Source organism: Gymnoscopelus microlampas (genome assembly GCF_963454915.1).
Source record: "Gymnoscopelus microlampas genome assembly, chromosome: 7".
NCBI classification, from domain to species: domain Eukaryota; kingdom Metazoa; phylum Chordata; class Actinopteri; order Myctophiformes; family Myctophidae; genus Gymnoscopelus; species Gymnoscopelus microlampas.
In genome coordinates this window covers 20,176,450-20,194,586 of record NC_139944.1, presented here as the reverse complement: position 1 = coordinate 20,194,586, position 18,137 = coordinate 20,176,450, and the positions used below count along the sequence as shown (strand labels likewise).

At 41.4% G+C, this 18,137-nt stretch overlaps 3 protein-coding genes across 3 annotated transcripts; 2 read left to right on the top strand and 1 right to left on the bottom strand.

The window, feature by feature from the left end:
• Positions 1-560: 560 nt before the first annotated feature.
• tcta (T cell leukemia translocation altered) lies at positions 561-6,084 on the top strand. Its single transcript, XM_084063375.1, has 3 exons — positions 561-907; positions 1,333-1,384; positions 4,646-6,084. The coding sequence occupies exons 1-3, from the start codon at positions 697-699 to the stop codon at positions 4,686-4,688; spliced, it is 306 nt and encodes a 101-aa protein (XP_083919501.1). The 5' UTR covers positions 561-696; the 3' UTR covers positions 4,689-6,084.
• A 244-nt stretch (positions 6,085-6,328) lies between these two features.
• glyctk (glycerate kinase) lies at positions 6,329-10,535 on the bottom strand. The gene is made up of 5 exons (XM_084063374.1): positions 10,407-10,535; positions 8,634-9,011; positions 8,392-8,543; positions 7,962-8,137; positions 6,329-7,871 (listed from the first exon to the last, which is right to left on the bottom strand). Exons 2-5 carry the CDS (start codon positions 8,975-8,977, stop codon positions 6,984-6,986), a joined length of 1,560 nt encoding a protein of 519 aa, XP_083919500.1. The 5' UTR covers positions 8,978-9,011; positions 10,407-10,535; the 3' UTR covers positions 6,329-6,983.
• Positions 10,536-11,454: 919 nt separating this feature from the next.
• On the top strand, positions 11,455-16,413 carry wdr82 (WD repeat domain 82). The gene is made up of 9 exons (XM_084062140.1): positions 11,455-12,129; positions 13,020-13,117; positions 13,726-13,792; positions 13,972-14,071; positions 14,188-14,304; positions 14,772-14,927; positions 15,297-15,366; positions 15,924-16,066; positions 16,184-16,413. Exons 1-9 carry the CDS (start codon positions 11,969-11,971, stop codon positions 16,211-16,213), a joined length of 942 nt encoding a protein of 313 aa, XP_083918266.1. The 5' UTR covers positions 11,455-11,968; the 3' UTR covers positions 16,214-16,413.
• The last annotated feature ends 1,724 nt before the right edge of the window (positions 16,414-18,137 follow it).

The window sequence follows — 18,137 nt, the reverse complement described above, 5'->3', positions numbered from 1 at the left end:
GTATATAGGGATAAAGTGGTTAATGGATGTTTTGTAATAATAATAATAAAAATCTACAAAGTAACTAGTAACTAAAGTTTTCAAATAATTGTAGTGGAGTAAAAAGTACAACATTTGCCTTAGAGATGTAGTGGAGTAGAAGTAAAAATACTGAACATTGAAAAAAATCCTCAAAATTGTACTTTAGTACAGTATTGAGTACATGTACTTTAGTTACATTCCACCACTGGTAAAGAGAAATGTGGATTAAAACGCCTATTGCATAGATGCTCGTTTATTAATCCGTTATGGAAAATGTGGATACACAGAGCATCATTATATGAAACAACGTGAAGATTATTACTCAAGCTATTTCTATGCCTTTGAAGTGAGCTGTCAGGCTGATTCCTCTAGTGCGGAAACAGTGTGCAGTACCCAAGGCCAACAGCAGGAGGCACTAATACACCAACAGTGTGCAGTACTCAAGGCCAACAGCAGGAAGCAGCAATGCACCAACAGTGTGCAGTACCCAAGACCAACAGCAGGAGGCAGCAATGCACCAACCAACGACGGGCGCCTATTCTCAAGAAGAAGAGCCTTCAGCATAGCAAGCTAGGTTAATGTAAAACATCCACCAAAGTCATCTCTAGAATAACGACATGTTATCGACACAACGTTATGTTTTCATTTAAGATACTTACCAAATAACTGCCAACAATGGAGGAGCCGTGGGACTTTGAGTTTTTGTCTCGTATTGTTGACAGCTTCGTGTCTTTTCTCTCTGAATTCGTGGACGACTGGCTTGCTAATGATATGAGAGTGTCCATATTCAAGATACTGTTCAGCTGGTTGGTTTTCAGTCTGATTGCCATTCACTTTGCATGGAAGGTCTATGGAAACACTGTGAATGACATGTATTACAGACAAGGTGAGTGTTTCTGTTGAGCTCATGCTTGAAAGAAAAAAACATGTCTGGTCAGCACTTGTGGGGTTGTGCTATGTTTTGTACAGTACAATGTGTTTGTTTTTTAGTACTGTGCCTTTGTTCTTTAGTATTGTGTTATTTATTACTGTGTTAATCAGTGCTAGGAGATTGCTATTCAGCACAGTCTGTGTATTAACAATATGTTTGTTATTCAGTACAGTCTGTGTATTAACAATATGTTTGTTATTCAGTACAGTCTGTGTATTAACAATATGTTTGTTATTCAGTACAGTCTGTGTATTTACAATGTGTTTGTTATTCAGTACTGTGTGCTTACAATACAGTGTGTTTGTTATTCAGTACTGTGTATTTACAATGTGTTTGTTTGTTATTCAGTACTGTGTGCTTACAATGTGTTTGCTATTCAGGTACAGGGCAGAATGGAGGCACACCTGATACTGCACCTCACCTCAGCGGATGGTAGGTGTCCATGCACCCATGTCCCTTCAGATGGCCTAGTACAGGGGTGTCAAACTAATTTTAGGTCACACAGGCCTGACTGGGCAAAATGCATCTTCATGTGGGCCGGATCAGCACACACTATGCTCCCATGGCAATGCATTTTGCTTACATGTCTGCATCGAACATTGTATTCTTTAATTGCTGCTTCCAGACACCTGACATCCTAGCCCCTTTCGGGACCCTGTTTACCTTTTTTGTATTTGGGAAGGCGGTATCCAGGGTCCCTTGTCGCTCAAAGCACTCTCTCTCGTAGTCGCGGGTACCACTGTCTCGTCTCGGGCTAATAGCTCGTCGCTTAGAAGTTGCAGAGATTTCTCAAAGGTACCAAAAAGAGCAATACTAGCGTGCGGTTAATCTGCATTAATGCGCTCGGATCGGCGATGCCGTTTAACATTTTGAATAATTTAGTAAAACTTAAGCTCCTCTCTCACACTCTGCTCCACTTCCCATGTCCCGCCTCCCCGTGGTCACTGACAAGCTGCGCGTCCTACGCATACCTCTATGGTCCTACGGTACTGCCTCTGATTGGCGAGCTCCTACATGCTTGCATGACAATCACAACGCGGGGAGGCGGGACATGGGAAGTGGAGCAGAGTGTGAGAGAGGAGCTTAAGTTTTACTAAATTATTAAAAATGTTAAACGGCATCGCCGATCCGAGCGCATTAATGCAGATTAACCGCGCGCTAGTATTGCTCTTGGTACCCGCGACTACGAGAGAGAGTGCTTTGAGCGACAAGGGACCCTGGATACCGCCTTCCCAAATACAAAAAAATCACACCCTGTGTGAAGGTAGCGGCGCCTTTGATACATTTTGTCATCGATATGTGTTTATAATGTGTTTATAGCCATGTGTCACGTGAAGCTTGACCAATCACTTTGTTGACGGGTCTGACCAATCAGAACGTTGACGGGTCTGACCAATCAGAACGTTGGCGGTGAACACGGACAAAGTAGGAGCAGGATCCGCTCTATACCTAAAGGTATATACCTAAAGGTATAGAGCGGCTAGCGCCGCTAAAAGGTAAACAGGGACCCGAAAGGGGCTACTGACATCCCTAAGTTGGCTCTAACCAGCCTGTCATAATGTCATTTAGATGTCAGTGTGCCGTTTGCTAGGATTTGTTAATGTTCATGTTCATTATAAAGAAAGCCTGCTCACAAGAGATACAGATGTAGTCCCAAACATGCAAAGGATTTATGAGGCAACGTCAGTCATCTTGGGGTACATCTGTTGTAGGTATTGATAGAATGAGTCCAGATCCACAGTCTCAAATGTATTTGTCAAATTTGCATTACGCTGAACATCAATTACTTCGATTGTGAGGTCCTCTGGTACATCTGAAGCTGCATTAACAGCGAACGGTGAGCAAAAAACAGAATTCCTTTGCGAGCTGAGTGTAGACTTTGAAACAAGTCTGAAACTCACCTTTCAGCCATGATATTTTGGAAGGTATTGCATGTGGTCCCTGACCTAGCCTGGTAAACCCTCCCCCCGGAAATCTCATTTCCATTTGATTCCAGGAGTGAGTCTGGCATGATTTCCCATTGTGGGAGTTTCTAGCGGAATTACCAGCAAACCGAGCATATCAGCGTCGTCGCACATCGTTCTGTGATTGACAGCGACAGTTGGCCAATCAGGTGGCGAGTTCGAGTGAGCCCGAATGAAGCCGAGTGCAGCCTGAGTGCCGCCGACAAAAGACGAACGGCAGCCATTGTTGTTGTCCGAGTGCCTTCACTTCTTAGTTTTGTTCTTAAAACGGTCTCAAACTTCTTTTTTTGAGGCACGTTTGGATAGAATTTAGTTGTTTAACTTCATATATGTGGTCAATTAATCATGACAGAGCCTATTTAAAAATATAAATTCAGAGAACCGGCAGGGGCGGGGAATGACACGCATGTATCCCAATAAGGCAACCTATTTTGGGCATGGCCGTCTCAAAAGTCCCGTTGCGTCACATAGTCTGGAGGTGGTAAAAATGAACTGCTGATTGGCTGAAGGGGGAAAACGATCATTGGCTGAAGGGGTTGTCAGTCAATGGTATTACTCCCGCCCAACTCCAGAACACAGCCAATATTGCAGAATGGGCGTTCATGCCAGACTCACTCCTGGAATCAAATGGAAATGAGATTTCCGGAGGGAGGGTTTACCAGGCTAGTCCCTGACCATGCATTTAGTAATTAATGTAAGAAAGTGAATGGTACCTCCCACCCCCCTTTTTTTTCTCCTTCATAATTTCATATTATTTAAATTTGGAGAAGCTTAGACACAGCCGTTGGTATTTGTGTGATATGAGGACAGTGGAATTAAAGACATGATCATTATCAGTAGCTACTTGAGGAGGCTTGTGCTTAAATTCCAAAAGTACTTCAAGCTTAACTGCTAAAAAAGGGGATCAGCTCATTAAGATCCACAGACTGAAGAGGAAAATGTATGAAACACAGTCCCTTGTGAAGTTCTGGATGAGTTGTCAGGCAGAATTCCCAGAGCTTACTGCAAAAGCAATTAAGTGTTAATTACCTTGTGCAACTACATTTCTCTGTCCCTGTCCACCACCACCAATATATAGCCAAGAATAGACAGATTGTGTGCAACTCAAGAAAAAACCTAATCTTAATCCATTTCCCTACTTCGCACAGCAGTGGTCCCCAGGTTGATTCTTCAGTCAGGATTGTGGTCCCTGGGTCACAATCAGTTGAAAAGACCTGCCATATATATCTCTTGCCTTTTGGTGAACACGGATTGCTTTTTTCAGCTCTGCTTCTAGCTCGTTTACCTTTTGCGTTCTGAGTTGTCCTGCTGCGTACTTGTCATATTTTCCTCTGTGTGCCACAGGCACTTGTTGCAAGCATATCAGACACACAGATGTGCTTTGACCTCACAGAAGATAGAAGAAAAGGCAATGCACAGTGGGTAGTTAACTGCTGTCTATTTTACAGTACACACAACAAGCTGGGACACAACAAGGGATAACACAAGTATTGTATTGTGGCTGTGGGTGTCACTCACTTTGGAGAAGTATTTAGTCAGGTATGAGGGTATTGAGGGCACTGCCCCTTTGACGATCTTAAATACCAATCCCATTTTTAATTGCTTAACCCTGTCTTCTACCCTGAGCCATCCCAGACTAACCCTGTGCCACCCTGAGCCATCCCAGACTAATTGCATTATCATACTTCTTTTCTTTTATGTGAATTTGTTTTATTTTTCATCCTCTTAGGGACATTGCAGCAGGAGAACCTATCAAGACTCACAGAGAATAAATACCACATTACAGGACTATGGACCTTTGACAACCATACATACTGTATTTGTTCCATGTCCAACACGTCAGCTGATTCAAGTTTTGCTGAGTTCCTGAAATGTGCCTTCAAGTTACTGGATAATGAAGCAATTTCAGTTAAGAGGAAGGAAGGATGCACCTGCTGGTGTCCAAGACTGGGCGATATGGACACAATACAATATCACAATATTATTGACCAAATACCTTGATATTAATATTGTGGGGATTACTATTGGTGCTTTCACAAAATATTTAGAAACTGAGATTTTCTATAAATAATCATTAGTAATACCCAAGCCTATACAAAATGGTACAGGAAAATAATAGAGCACCTACACTAGTCAGGTAAGATCATCCCATTTTTAAAACCAGGAAAAGACAAAACATATGCCCTATTATCCAAAATCCCAGACAATAACTAGTGTCAAATAACAATATTTATATAATATTGATATATTGCCCAGCCTTACTAGTGATTATTTAGAAAATCTCACATGTCTCATCACGTTATATTCATATCTCTATGCCCATTATCTATCTAGTTATTCAACTCTGTAGCCTCTCCAACAACATGTTTACCATAAGGGATCAAGATGGCGGATTAAGAACAAACATTCTTCTAAGATACTCAGCCTGATATGTGGAGCTGCACTCTTATCACTAGTAGCCAGATGGCTGGATAACAGGGCTTTCCAGGAACATTGCAGTTGATTATGCTTGGGCATACTGGGAGTGAAGATAACTAGACATTGGTTTTTGGAAGCAGACATACATATTGTGCTGTCCAAAAAAGTGAGACAAGTTATTATATTTTGTTATGCAAGACAATGTGTTGTACAAAAATGTATAATACATTTGACATTTTTAAATTACATGATCAGAATACTTCTGCTGGTCATCACCTTAGAGATTAAGTGCTGGGGGAACTACATAAAGCTTGCATTAACAGTCTTGACTAACTTGCAATAGACACACAAGGATGCTTTGAATTATGTAAGAGTGACTGCTGTGAAAGCTTTGTTTTGATAAATACTTTGAGGTGGACAGGGTTATTCTTATGCTGCTCTTCCATGAAGAATGCAGTGGCACTGCCAGGGAAACTGCCATCAACAATGGACCATCTCATGACATTACTTTGTCTTAAGTGAAGACTAGTACGAATCATCTGTGTTGCATGGTAATTATGACGTAACGGACTTAATGTGCAGTTTTGTAGTTTGCAGTCCTGTGCAAATGACCCGATTGATATAAAATGTGCTCATGGCTACACCTGGCTGTCCTATAGATCCTTTTATACAAGGCATGTTGCTCAAGGTGCTTCAAAGAAATGAAAAATACAAAACAAATATTTGAGTCTTTATCATATAGAAATAGCACTATAGGGTGGGGGGTATGAAACCTAGTAGAGTAACAGGAGGGGGAGAGGGGTTGGTGCACCATTGTAAACTAATATTTGCCTGTTATTGCCTGTTTTAAATTAAATCAGACCACCATCACTTGATTTTCTCAATTTACTTTAATTGATTATAAAGATTCAGATGCAATAAAAAAAGGTTTTGATACATTCTGTATTAAAATTCCCTCATTAAATATATTATAGACCTATACAGAGTGCAACCTCCAAATCATGTTTATTTCATGTAAACTGTAGATTTTAGCATCCTCATGGATTAAAGTTCTCAGTCACCATGATTGATTTAATTTCACCTATAGAGAGGACAGCATGTCTTTCTACGGCTTGTAACTTTAACACTGTTGCTCTGCACCATGTGGCTGGAAAAGTCAAGCCCTACACTAATAATAGATCATTTATTTGTAATAATACATATTTCATTGAATTGTTCAAACTAGCAATAGAATACATGTTAATAATATTCCATAGAATCCCAATGGTCTTGTATATTTCATATAAGAAAAGGTTAAAGCCTAAATCTGCAATTTCATCAACTGGTTGGCCATAATTAACAGCAGGAACATAAGTTTGTAACAATAATATAAAAACGTCATAATTTTACATATTGTGGTAAATGTTTAGGAAACGGTGTGTAAGTGTTTTTTCACAAATTGCGGGACTTGGCTTAACAAAAATGTAATCCTTTATCCTCATCCAACTGTTTATGGATGAGCCGCAAACTGATGCAATTGTAATGACACTGTACTTATGTACGTACAGTATGTCACTGCCTGCAAATTCCTCCACCTTGGGTGCTGAAGTGCTTCATCTATGCATAACTATAGGTTGCCTTGTTGGTATTATGCTTTGTGGTTTAGTTCATTATGTGTTAGTGGGAAGTGAGGGGACAATTAGCATGTGCACATCCATCACATTAGTGCCTGTTAGACCAGGTACAAGTAGACGCTGCCCATCAGAGAGTTGTGAAAAGAAAGTAAAAGAATCATTGTTAGAAATGGTGCCATCAATGTCAAGTCCTTGTGCTTGTGCTTCTTCCCACAACCCTCCATCGGTGACGGCCCCTGCTGCCTCAGTGGGTCCATCCTGGCCATCAGTTCCACCACTCAGGAATACAGGACCCTTCGGTGGGAGTTCCATGCCCTTAAATTCCAGCCCCACTCGCAGAGCCAGCTCCTGGTTACGCCCACCCCGCCCTTTGCCTGTTAGCTCAACAGTAGGCTCGCCCCCCGCCAACACGCATGTAGCACCCCAGCCTTCTGTACGCCCTTCATCCAGGACTCGCATCACACGGTGCAGGTCCCAGCTCTGTACGCCAACCTCAGGCCCCAACTTCAACACTTCAGCTACAAGTTCAGGAGGAGGCGCGTGCTGAGAAGAGGCAAACCGCCCCAGTAGGCCGTACAGGCGGGACACTGCCCTTACATCGCCACAGACTCCTGGTGAAAGCACAACAGGACGGAAACCTAATTCTATCGCACGGCGGCCTGCACACTGAAGAGCAATGCTATTGGAGCCGATCACAGCATTGAGGACATGCCCGCCGCTGTCCGATTGCCCCTTTCTCTCTTGGCCCCGTGGACTTGCCCTTCCAAGGACTTCCTTTACAGAGTCCGGGAGAGAGGGGGAGACCTTGTAACGCTCAAGGATCGACCAGACGTCCTCTGAACACACCTGACTCGGCACTGTGGGCCCGCTGGCTATCAGGTCAAGTGGATCTCCAATCACATCAGACAGTACAAGTGCAATGACCTGTAGAGGTGATACCAGTCTGTTATTAAACTACTGGGGTTGGGATTAGTTAATTTATCAGAACAATTAAAAAAAGCATTAAGCATTTACCTGAGCAGGGTAAGCACAGTGTGCAAGCCCCCCACCCTTCAACATGGACAGGGCACGGCGTACAGTGTTCAGCTCCTGAATAGTGGCACCAGCACCGGCAAGTTTACGCGTTACATCCTGTTTCTCTTGTAGGGAGATCGGTGGGATGGGTGCTGGTAGGAGCGCAGAGCCTCCACCTATGAAAGATGTCAACAACCCTGTTAAAGATTACAGTCTACATTGATTGGAACATATGACTTCATGTAAAGTGGGAACATGATGATCACCCACTTTAAAACTGGCGTCCCTATTTTATGTGGCAATTGTCAAAAGTTGTGAATTAAAAAAAAGAAAAGAAGTTGCACATCTACAAGCTCACAACGCATTATTGTGACGCATTGTGATCTTGTAGATCGGCTAAGTGGTTAATATAATACATTTTTTATTGTACCTGAAATGAGTACAAGTAGCAAGTCTGTTTCCGTCAGTTCACTGGCTAGCTGCTTGATGCATTCAGCTGCATTCTGGGCATCAGTATCAGGCAAGTTGTGTTTAGCTCCCTCCATTACTTTGATAGAGCTGTCATTTTTTAAAAGCATCTGTCTGAGATGGAAATGAGAAAACATTAGGGCAACCCTGTCTCACTGGCATAGTGGGTACAGTAGGTGTTACCACTATAAGGTTTCTGCTTACTCTTTCCCGTGATGCCGTAACGTCTCCTGAATACCGCGCGGCACACTGATCACTCCTTTGACAAGGTGGTCCCCTAAAATCCTCTCCGCCTCCGCGGCCATTCCCAGCACGGCTTTGCCGAATCCTACCAAGTGCAGGTTGTGTCTGAGCATGAAAGAGCGGCCATCGATAAGTATGGAGTCTTCTTTGCGCTCTATGCTCCGCCGGACCACGATGTTTGGCTGTACTGCTTCCACCGCTGCGCCGAACACCTCTCGCGCCCGTGAGTCCAATGACATTCTGCAGCCTAGAGAGCTCCTCACCAGGAGAGATGAAGGCCGAAACAGGGAGAGAACACGAGCCATGGGGGACAGCTCAAGAGGTTGTTACAGGAAGCACCTGAGGAATGAGAAATCCATATTGTACATAATAAATAAAACAATCAAAATGATAAAAAGAAAACATCATGGAATCAACTGCTTAGCAGATGTAGCTACCCTAAAAAGATGTCCATACGCCTTAAGATGTGTCATGTGGATTAAAATGCTAATCAAACTAGTTAAACATTTCACTCTAAAATAATAAAATTGAAGCCTGTGATGGTTGCCTACCTTTGCAAAATGTTAGGAAACAGAGATATGTGAGCAGCGCTGAAATAATCTCCCTCAACAGTATAGTGTGGTAAATCTGGCCAGAGGCTGACTGGACTTGATGTGTACCCTCTGTGTAATGATTGACTCAGTTTGACCAGAGGGCAAAACATTTCCCAACTGTGCATTTTTGTGTTTTCACATGGTTTTGTTTTTCAGATCTAGGTCTTCATAAAGCAAGGCTTGGTTAAATGTTAAATATTGGCAGATTACAGGTAGTTTAAATGTTCAAGTGCATCTAAATTAAGAAGTGTGAGACTGACTTTGGAGACACTGTGGACTGGGGCAGACATGCCTATTTCCCCTCAGTCCTGTTCCTTCAGTTTAGGTTTAGGCTTGGGGTTAGGGATTTTAGCTTTGATGGAACACAGGGCTGGGGGAATTCATACGCTAACCACACGTTTTGATTGATTTACTTTATTTAACAGTTTTCAAAATAGTACTACAGTGGTACGATTATACAATGATGCTAAAAGGATAACACAAAAAGCCCTAAGGGCTTGTTTCCATTGTGGTCCTGTCACTCCTATGTATTCAATTCATCAAGACATTGCTGGTGTTCTGACGACTTTTCCTTGGACCAGTTACAAATTGCAGACAGGTGCTCTTATGGCGTTTTATGTAGGCCTATGACCAAAAATAACGCCCCTAAACAAACCAATCTGCAAGTTTGAAGAAGAAAAACAAATCTAAGTATTTTGAGAGCAAAACCTGTTCACACGAACTGAATGCCTTACTTTACATTTGCCTCTAAATGTTATGAAATATATACGATGGTAGCTGATATCACTGACTGATCAATGGTTGTTGGTGTGTAGGCTACAGTTAATGCACTACCTTAACTACTGTACATCATGTACTAGCCTTGGATCAAGACTACTATAGGCTACTAAATGTATTTAATCGAGTATGACTTTTACTTTAAAGATATGAAAATGTCAAATCGATAATATATGATAGTCTTAACTAAGGCTAATCGTGTACTGTAGATCACTAGCCCTGATACATGACTGTCATGACAGATGACCGTCTTGGATCCATGGATAAGTAGATCACACATAAAATGACCTTAGTTTGCAAACATGCACAACAGCAGAACTGCCATCCATAGCAACAAACTGCAACAAATGTCATGTGAAATCACCATGCCTGTCGGCGCAACTCGATCCATGGATCCCTGCGAAGACCATATGGATTTACATTAAAATCACAAAATACAGACTATAAAAAGAGTAAAATCAAAGGAGATCTTTGGTAAAACTTTTCCAATCGATCCCGATTGATGACGGAAGTAGATCCTGTCGCGAGAGTGGGAATTGGAGTGGATAAATCATGTCAACATGTTGCAATGTGAAGCTGTTCCAGTAGGCACAATCCAGTAGGTGGCGGTAGAGCAACGTTTATGGATGCCAACCGCCACAATAAAACTCAACAATAACTCAAAAAATAGGAAAACTGCAAGAACTCTCTATTTCTGTTCACTTTTCAATGTTTTTTTTTTCTTCTACCTTTTGGCTCTAATGTTGGCTTATCTGTATCAATTTCTTCTTTGTTTGTGTTTGTATGTCTTTATTGCCAGTGGTGTAAAGTAACTACATGTAAGTACATTTACTCAAGTACTGTGGAGTATTTCCAATTTTCTGTACTTTTACTTCTCCTCCACTACATATCAGAGGCAAATATTGTACTTTTTACTCCACTACAGTTATTTGTAAACTTTAGTTACTAGTAGATTTTGAATATTATTACAAAACATTCAGCCCATATCCACTTCGACCATTTAAAAAATAGCCGATCTACAAGCTCACTTTGCGACGCGTTGTGAGCTTATAGATCTGCTATTTTCAAAAGATTTTTATACATTTTAACACTTGTGAAATAGGACATTCTGGATAATGACTACTTTCTACTTTTGGTACTTTGAGTACATTTTGATACCAATATTTTTGTACTTTTACTCAAGTATTTTTTAATACGGGACTTGTAACAGAGTATATCTACATTGCAGAATTGATACTTTTACTTAACTACAAAATGTGAGTACTTCTTCCACCACTGAATTTTCAATTAAAAAAACTCAACAGAATAATTGAAACGGCATGCCAGTCCAGTAGGCGGCGATATCTGTGCGGCTCACATCCGCAACCCGCCAACAAAACCTATCGAAGAGGAAGACGGTCGGATATGCGCGTTACCAAATGTTGCAGAAAGGCGGTGCTTTTCTTTTTGTGTTTTATTATCCCGTACAACCAACAGGCGGGCTTTCTTTACAGTCTTCAAACTGGCAAATAACTAACATAAGATACATGTAGTTGCAGCACCACCTTTTATTTCTACAAATAATACTAATAAGTGTGTAAAAAATCAATTTAACGCAGCGAGGGAGTGCAGCAGTGGGTGCTGGACGGTAACCGGAAGACTCGCCCCAAAACACGCTCGCCCCCATTTTCTTCGCAGACCAGCGGTTTAAAGTTTTTGCTTTACTGAGGATAAGGTTAGAAATAAGTTTGGGGTTAGCTATAGTTTTACTGAGGTTACGTTTAGGGATACGTTTAGGTTCAGGCATAGATTTACTGAGGTTACGTTTGGGAATACCAAGTGAATACCGCCGGATTTTCCCCGGGGCGACCGTGTTTTGGGGCGAGCGTTTTGGTTTTCGGCTGCGCCCCCCCCCCCCCCCCCCCTACCTCACCACAGCAGGCCAACATGAAGCTGACGGACAATGTGCTGCGGAGCTTCAGGGTGGCGAAGGTTTTCCGCGAGAATTCCGACAAAATCAACTGCTTCGACTTCAGCTCGAACGGCGAAACCATCATATCCAGCAGCGACGACGACTCCCTGGTCCTATACGACTGCCAGGAGGGAAAGTGAGAAGGAATTTTAACATTCTAAAAAAAAAATAATGTCACCGCATTCACGGTTTGGCTAGCTAACCAGTGTTGCCATGTCGGCTTATTATAAGCGACTCTGGGCTTCTTTTTCTTTAAAGTTGCTTGTAAAAATTGGTAGTTGACAGGGTTGCGTTTTTTTTGTCTAGTTTTTATAGTGTATTTGCTTATTTAGGCTTGCTTCCAGTTTGTTTTCATATAGCCGATGCATAGGTTTAAAGCCCAAGTTGCTTTTTTTGGGCTTGTTTTCCTAGACTTGATTGTTTTCTTCTCTCACAAAACCTGGCAACACTGCCCATCGTCCTCGTCATGAGATTCGCTTTTATCGCCTTTCCCTCCCAAAAGGACAGATCTGAAGCTATCAACGCGTCACATTGCGACGCGTTGATAGCTTGTAGATTTGTTATTTTATCTTTTGTTAATAACTAAACCTCAGTGACATCGCACGGGCTTCAGTTTTGCAGTGAGGCCCTCTGTACGCCGCAGAGGCCCCGGTCTTGCGTTACATTTCAGCCCGCCGTTGGTGATAGCGTAGCCCCGGCTGTGTTCTACCTGATCCCCGCGGCTTGGATGGAAAGATCATCACCGTATGCCTGGTTCAACATAATGTGTTTTGAGGATTACAGTTCATTTTTGGATTTTAGCTGCAGTTTTTAATTCAAGCATTCGTTTATTTGTTTTATCTTATGAAAGGAAGTTTTGGCTTGCCTTCATTTTGTGTCCTTTTTGATAATGAATTTGGATTTGAACGCCACTGCAACTCCATGTATGTGCAAATCTGCTGGTAGAATGTATTAATGAGAATTTAATATTTTCAATTGAATATGCATTCACTTCCTCTTCTCTTAACCAAGTCTAATCTTCTGCAGGCCCAAACGAACCCTCTACAGTAAAAAGTATGGAGTGGATCTCATCAGATACACACATGCAGCAAACACAGTGGTCTACAGCTCGAACAAAATCGATGGTATGTTATATTGATTCATTATATTACCATGTCCTTTTTGTAGCATCGATGTATCTGATCAATTTTGAGTTTGTGCCAAAGATGCTTATGTGACTTTTTAACCTCTTGAACCCCCCAGCATCTCCATTCTGGGAGGAACATTCACCTATTGTGTTGTGAGCTTGTAGATCTGCTATTTTTGGTGAATATATTTGGTGTAGATTGGGGGGGGGGGGGAACCAAGTACATTGCAACTCAAGTCCCTTTACTAAGATTAGAGGGTTTAAAGTGGTTAAGTTTAATTGGAACTGTGCAAACCACGGACCAGTGTGGTGACCTTACACAAGATGCTGCCGATACCCAGGACCCCTGAGGACTTCTGCTTTGGACATGCTGCTCACCTTGGTCTGAGGTAGTTGTTTGTACAGTTTGAGGGTCTGTGATTCTGCCCCATACAGGAGCTAACTGTACAAGTGACTGCCTTGCCCAGGGCTGAGTCCACTCCTCTGACCTGCCCAGAACCTGTTAGGAACATGTTGGAAACCAGTTCAGTTTTGTGTGTTAAGTACGATTTATATAATGATGTAAAGTTTCCTGTCCTAAACTCTGTGTTATTGTGATTCTTCAAGACACTATCCGGTACCTGTCACTGCACGACAACAAATACATCCGCTATTTTCCTGGGCATAACAAAAGGTAAAGAGTGAAGTATTAACCCATTAAGTGATGTTTATAGTTCACCCCGGTTATATCATAATTTATCCTATGCCACACGCCGAAAATGTATATTGAATTAAAACTGATCTTCAGTGACTGACACAGTCATGCAAAGAAGTATAAATCAGGTTTAACCGTTTTTGTGTTCACTTGTCTAGAGTCACATCACTGTCCATGTCTCCTGTGGATGACACGTTTATCTCCGGCTCATTAGATAAAACCATCAGGCTATGGGATCTCAGGTCTCCCAACTGTCAGGCAAGTTCCCTCATTTTCCCTCTCTCGCATTCTAGTGAGATTAGTTATCTCTGAACTGTTCATCAGTGAACATAAGCATCTTGTGTAAAGCTGTACTCTCTCATTGCCACTTTCAGGGTCTGATGCACCTACAGGGGAAACCGGTGTGCTCGTTTGATCCAGAGGGTCTCATTTTTGCAGCTGGAATAAATTCAGAAATGGTTAAACTTTATGACCTGCGGTCTTTTGACAAGGTGAGAAAGGAAGGATTTGTGACCATATACAGTGATTGTCATTTTAGCCATATCCTGGCTATAAGGACAAGTCAGTTTTTGTTTGTATCACATTCCTTTTACAGTGAATAAAGAATCCAAAAACAGAATAGAGTTGACAAAGAAGAGCTCTGGTAAAGATGGGGAACCAGGATTAACCACAGTAAAACTTTATCAAGTCAATTTATAAACTCCAAAATTGCTCGGTGTTATCCCAAGTACTTGTCATATACTCAGTACTTCAAAATTCTTCATTCACTGTAAAGGATTGATATACAAACAAATTCTCCTTGTATTCAAGCCATCACAGGGTGAAAGTAATTTGGGGGAGCACTCCTTTAATCACAGCTACAGTCTCAATGGGCTTAACAAGCCCACATTTAACAAGGGGAAACAAATTGTTTTATACTACTGACTGAGCTAATGTGACATACATTTCTTGTTTGCAGGGTCCCTTTGCAACCTTTAAGCTCCAGTACGATCGCACGTGTGAGTGGACAGGACTTAAGTTCAGCAATGATGGAAAACTCATTCTTCTGGCTACCAACGGGGGAGCCCTTCGCCTCTTAGATGCTTTCAAGGGCGCTGTGTTACATTCCTTTGGGGTAAGAGATCACTCACATTCATAGCGACACATAAAACCTCAACGGGCAGTGGAAAGATATGTTATTTGAGGCAAAGACGTATAGTCGCATACACGTTAAATCAAGTTTCTTTGACAGCCTGTCAAATCTAGATTCAAGAGTCAAAAGACTATTTGATGTATACATGTATGAGCATGTATGAGCAGTTAAGGTATTGCAATAACCTAATGAGTGTGCTGATCATGAATGACCTTATAATAGGATATAGGAAATACAATTTAGACTTGCACCTTCCCTGAGACTAAGGGCATACAGAATTAGTCATCAATTCTAAACTGATGCCATTATTGCTCAGCTCACAATTCTGCTTTGATGTTTTGTTTCCCTCAGGGCTACAATAACACCAAAGGTGTAACACTAGAAGCGTCATTCACCCCTGATTCTCAGTTTTTAATGATTGGTAAGTCAAATTTAAGTTATACGTCTGCCCATAGGCTTTTCACATTGTCTTACAACATAAATTGTGTCAACTAAGTGCAAGAAACTTTAAATAAAAACAGGATGTACAGGTTTTTATTTAAAATTTGCACTTGGTTGAAACTATTTAAGCACTGAATAATTTTGTTCGTAATGTATTTTGCTAGCACTGTCTAAACTATTTTGAAAAATTGCTACATAAACAATGTATTGTAATAAATGGGATGAACTACAGATTCTTACACCTAAGGGAGACGAGAAATTCTATCACATCTGCTATTAATCTGTGTAGTAAAGAAAAAAAAGAAAAATTTCTGCGTTGATTTATGATTGTGTGGCATACAAGTTTGAGCTGAAACCTTTTGTTAGTAATATTCGTTTAAAAATGAAAACTTAATGACTCTCAGAATCAAGCTATAATGAATGCATGTTGGTATAAATGTATTCCAGCACTGATATACTGCCAAATCTTAAGTATCTAAGTATAACAAAATCTCTGTTCACTGGATGATATCAATTGATTCTGTCTGCTTTCTCCAGGTTCTGAGGATGGAAAGATCCATGTTTGGAATGCGGAGAGCGGTATGAAAGTGGCTCTACTGGATGGGAAACACACAGGGCCCGTCACCTGCTTACAGTTCAACCCCAAGTTCATGACATTTGCAAGTGCCTGTTCAAACATGGTGAGCCAATATTATAGAGGCCATGCATGCACACACATACCCATGCTGTATTGATCTAATGGGACTTGAACTTGCACGACTCGTACAAACCTAACGGCACTCTCTCGTCGTCTGCAGGCATTCTGGCTCCCCACCATTGATGACTGATGACGACAATGCAAAGAAAACGGCCCAGAAGGGGTCACCAGACCAGCTGTTTGATTTTCACATAAATGTCTCATGTTCATTTTTTTGTTTATTGTAAATAAGTGCAGAAATTAATTGTCATTTTTCAACTTTTATACATTGTATTTAACATTAAATATGTTTTCTTTGTAAGATACAACATACTGTATGTCTATTTGATTTATTTGTGGAATTGTGACATCTGTGCTGTGCTTTTAGAAATGCAGACCATCCTACTACCCTACTATACCATCCTACTACTTCATCCATGTTTTTCGTCAGTCAATGTACTTGTAATCAGGGCTACACACACTAGAAGAGAGAAGGCAAGCAGAGAGAGGGCTCAACGGTGCAAACTTCTTTAGGAGTTACAGTAGATTTTAATGCATAGCTAGCAGCAGTCCCAGCAAGGCTGGGCTACACGTAGCCTATATAGACTTGGTGCACCAATATTTACGTGTGTGTGGTCAGTAAAGCATAGCAGGATTAATTTCAAAACGGTGTCCGTTGTGTTGGCAATATCCCACAGTAGCACTAAGCATCCTGTAGTGATATACAGTATCGGCCAATCGATGGACAGGGATTTTATGGTGATTCTCATTGATTTTTCTCCTCAGCAGTGGGTTGGTATATTGATCTGGAATTGGTTGAAATGTATTTATTTTTATTACATTTTCTTAAGTCTGCTCATATTTTAAATAGTGAATTCAGAATTGTAAGAGTATAGAGAATGGAATGCAAGATATGTCCCGATCTAAAATTATCGTAATGAATCAATCCCTGTCGGTTTGATATTGCTCGCTTGTAGACACATTTATTTTGTGGAATTCAAAACCAAAGTTGAGCAGCTGCATTGGTGATGGAGATATTTTGTCAGACTCATTCCAAATTGCAATAATTTAAATTATTTTGAATAAGCTTGACAGTTTGCTCTTGATAAAGCTCAGACAAGTGGCTACACTTAGGGCCACAGCAAATGGGGTTTAAGTGGTTAATCTGGTTTCACACATAGTAGCAGTATTGGTATATGTAAGTGCTGACGCTAATCATTTTCTTAGAGATTATTATTATATTGGTTACTTTAGAATAACTGAGAAGCAAGTAATACTAGATTTTCAGATCGCGGCCTTAAAATCCAGTCTAGTATTGTGCTGATCATTAGAGTAATGGTCACTGAGTTATGGCCATTTTAATGTTAGACATTGCTGTGCTGTCCCATATTTTTGCAATTTAGGTTTTAGGGTGTGACTGATGTCATGGCAGACCCCTGAACAGTCTTTGTGCTAAGTTTGGTGTCGATTGGAGCAATGGGGCCCCTGGGTGCCACACATGGCCCCTGGTGTGACTATTGTCATGGCAGATCCCTGGACAGTGTTTGTGCCAAGTTTGGTATGAATTGGAGCAGCAGTGCACCCTGGTGGCCCCTGGTGTGGCTATTGTGATGGCAGACCCCTGACCAGTGTGTGTGCCAAGTTTGGTGCTGATCGGAGCAACAGTGCACCTCGCAAGTCTGCATGTTATCTTTGTGACGTCCATCGTCCATCTTTGTGACGTATCGCAACACCGACCAATTACCGAAATAGGGATGCCAGATTGAAAGTGGTTAATTTATTACCCACTTCAAAGTTATTTAATTATTATTTCATCAATTAGGTCGATTAAGTGTTGCACCCCTACTATAAAGATGCTCGGTAAGGTAATGACCATACCTCAGTAAGTAGTAGCTCAGTAAGTCTAGACATAAGTATCACATCACAGTGCTCTGAGCTCATTGTACCTGTCACTGGGTCAGGGGCTCAAAAGCTTGGTTTGCAGGTCAGCAACAGTTACTTCCTTCTTGCCAGCATGTGCTGGTGGGGTGGGGGTTTAGAAGGCCAATACCCGAGGCTGGATAGGCAGTGGCAGC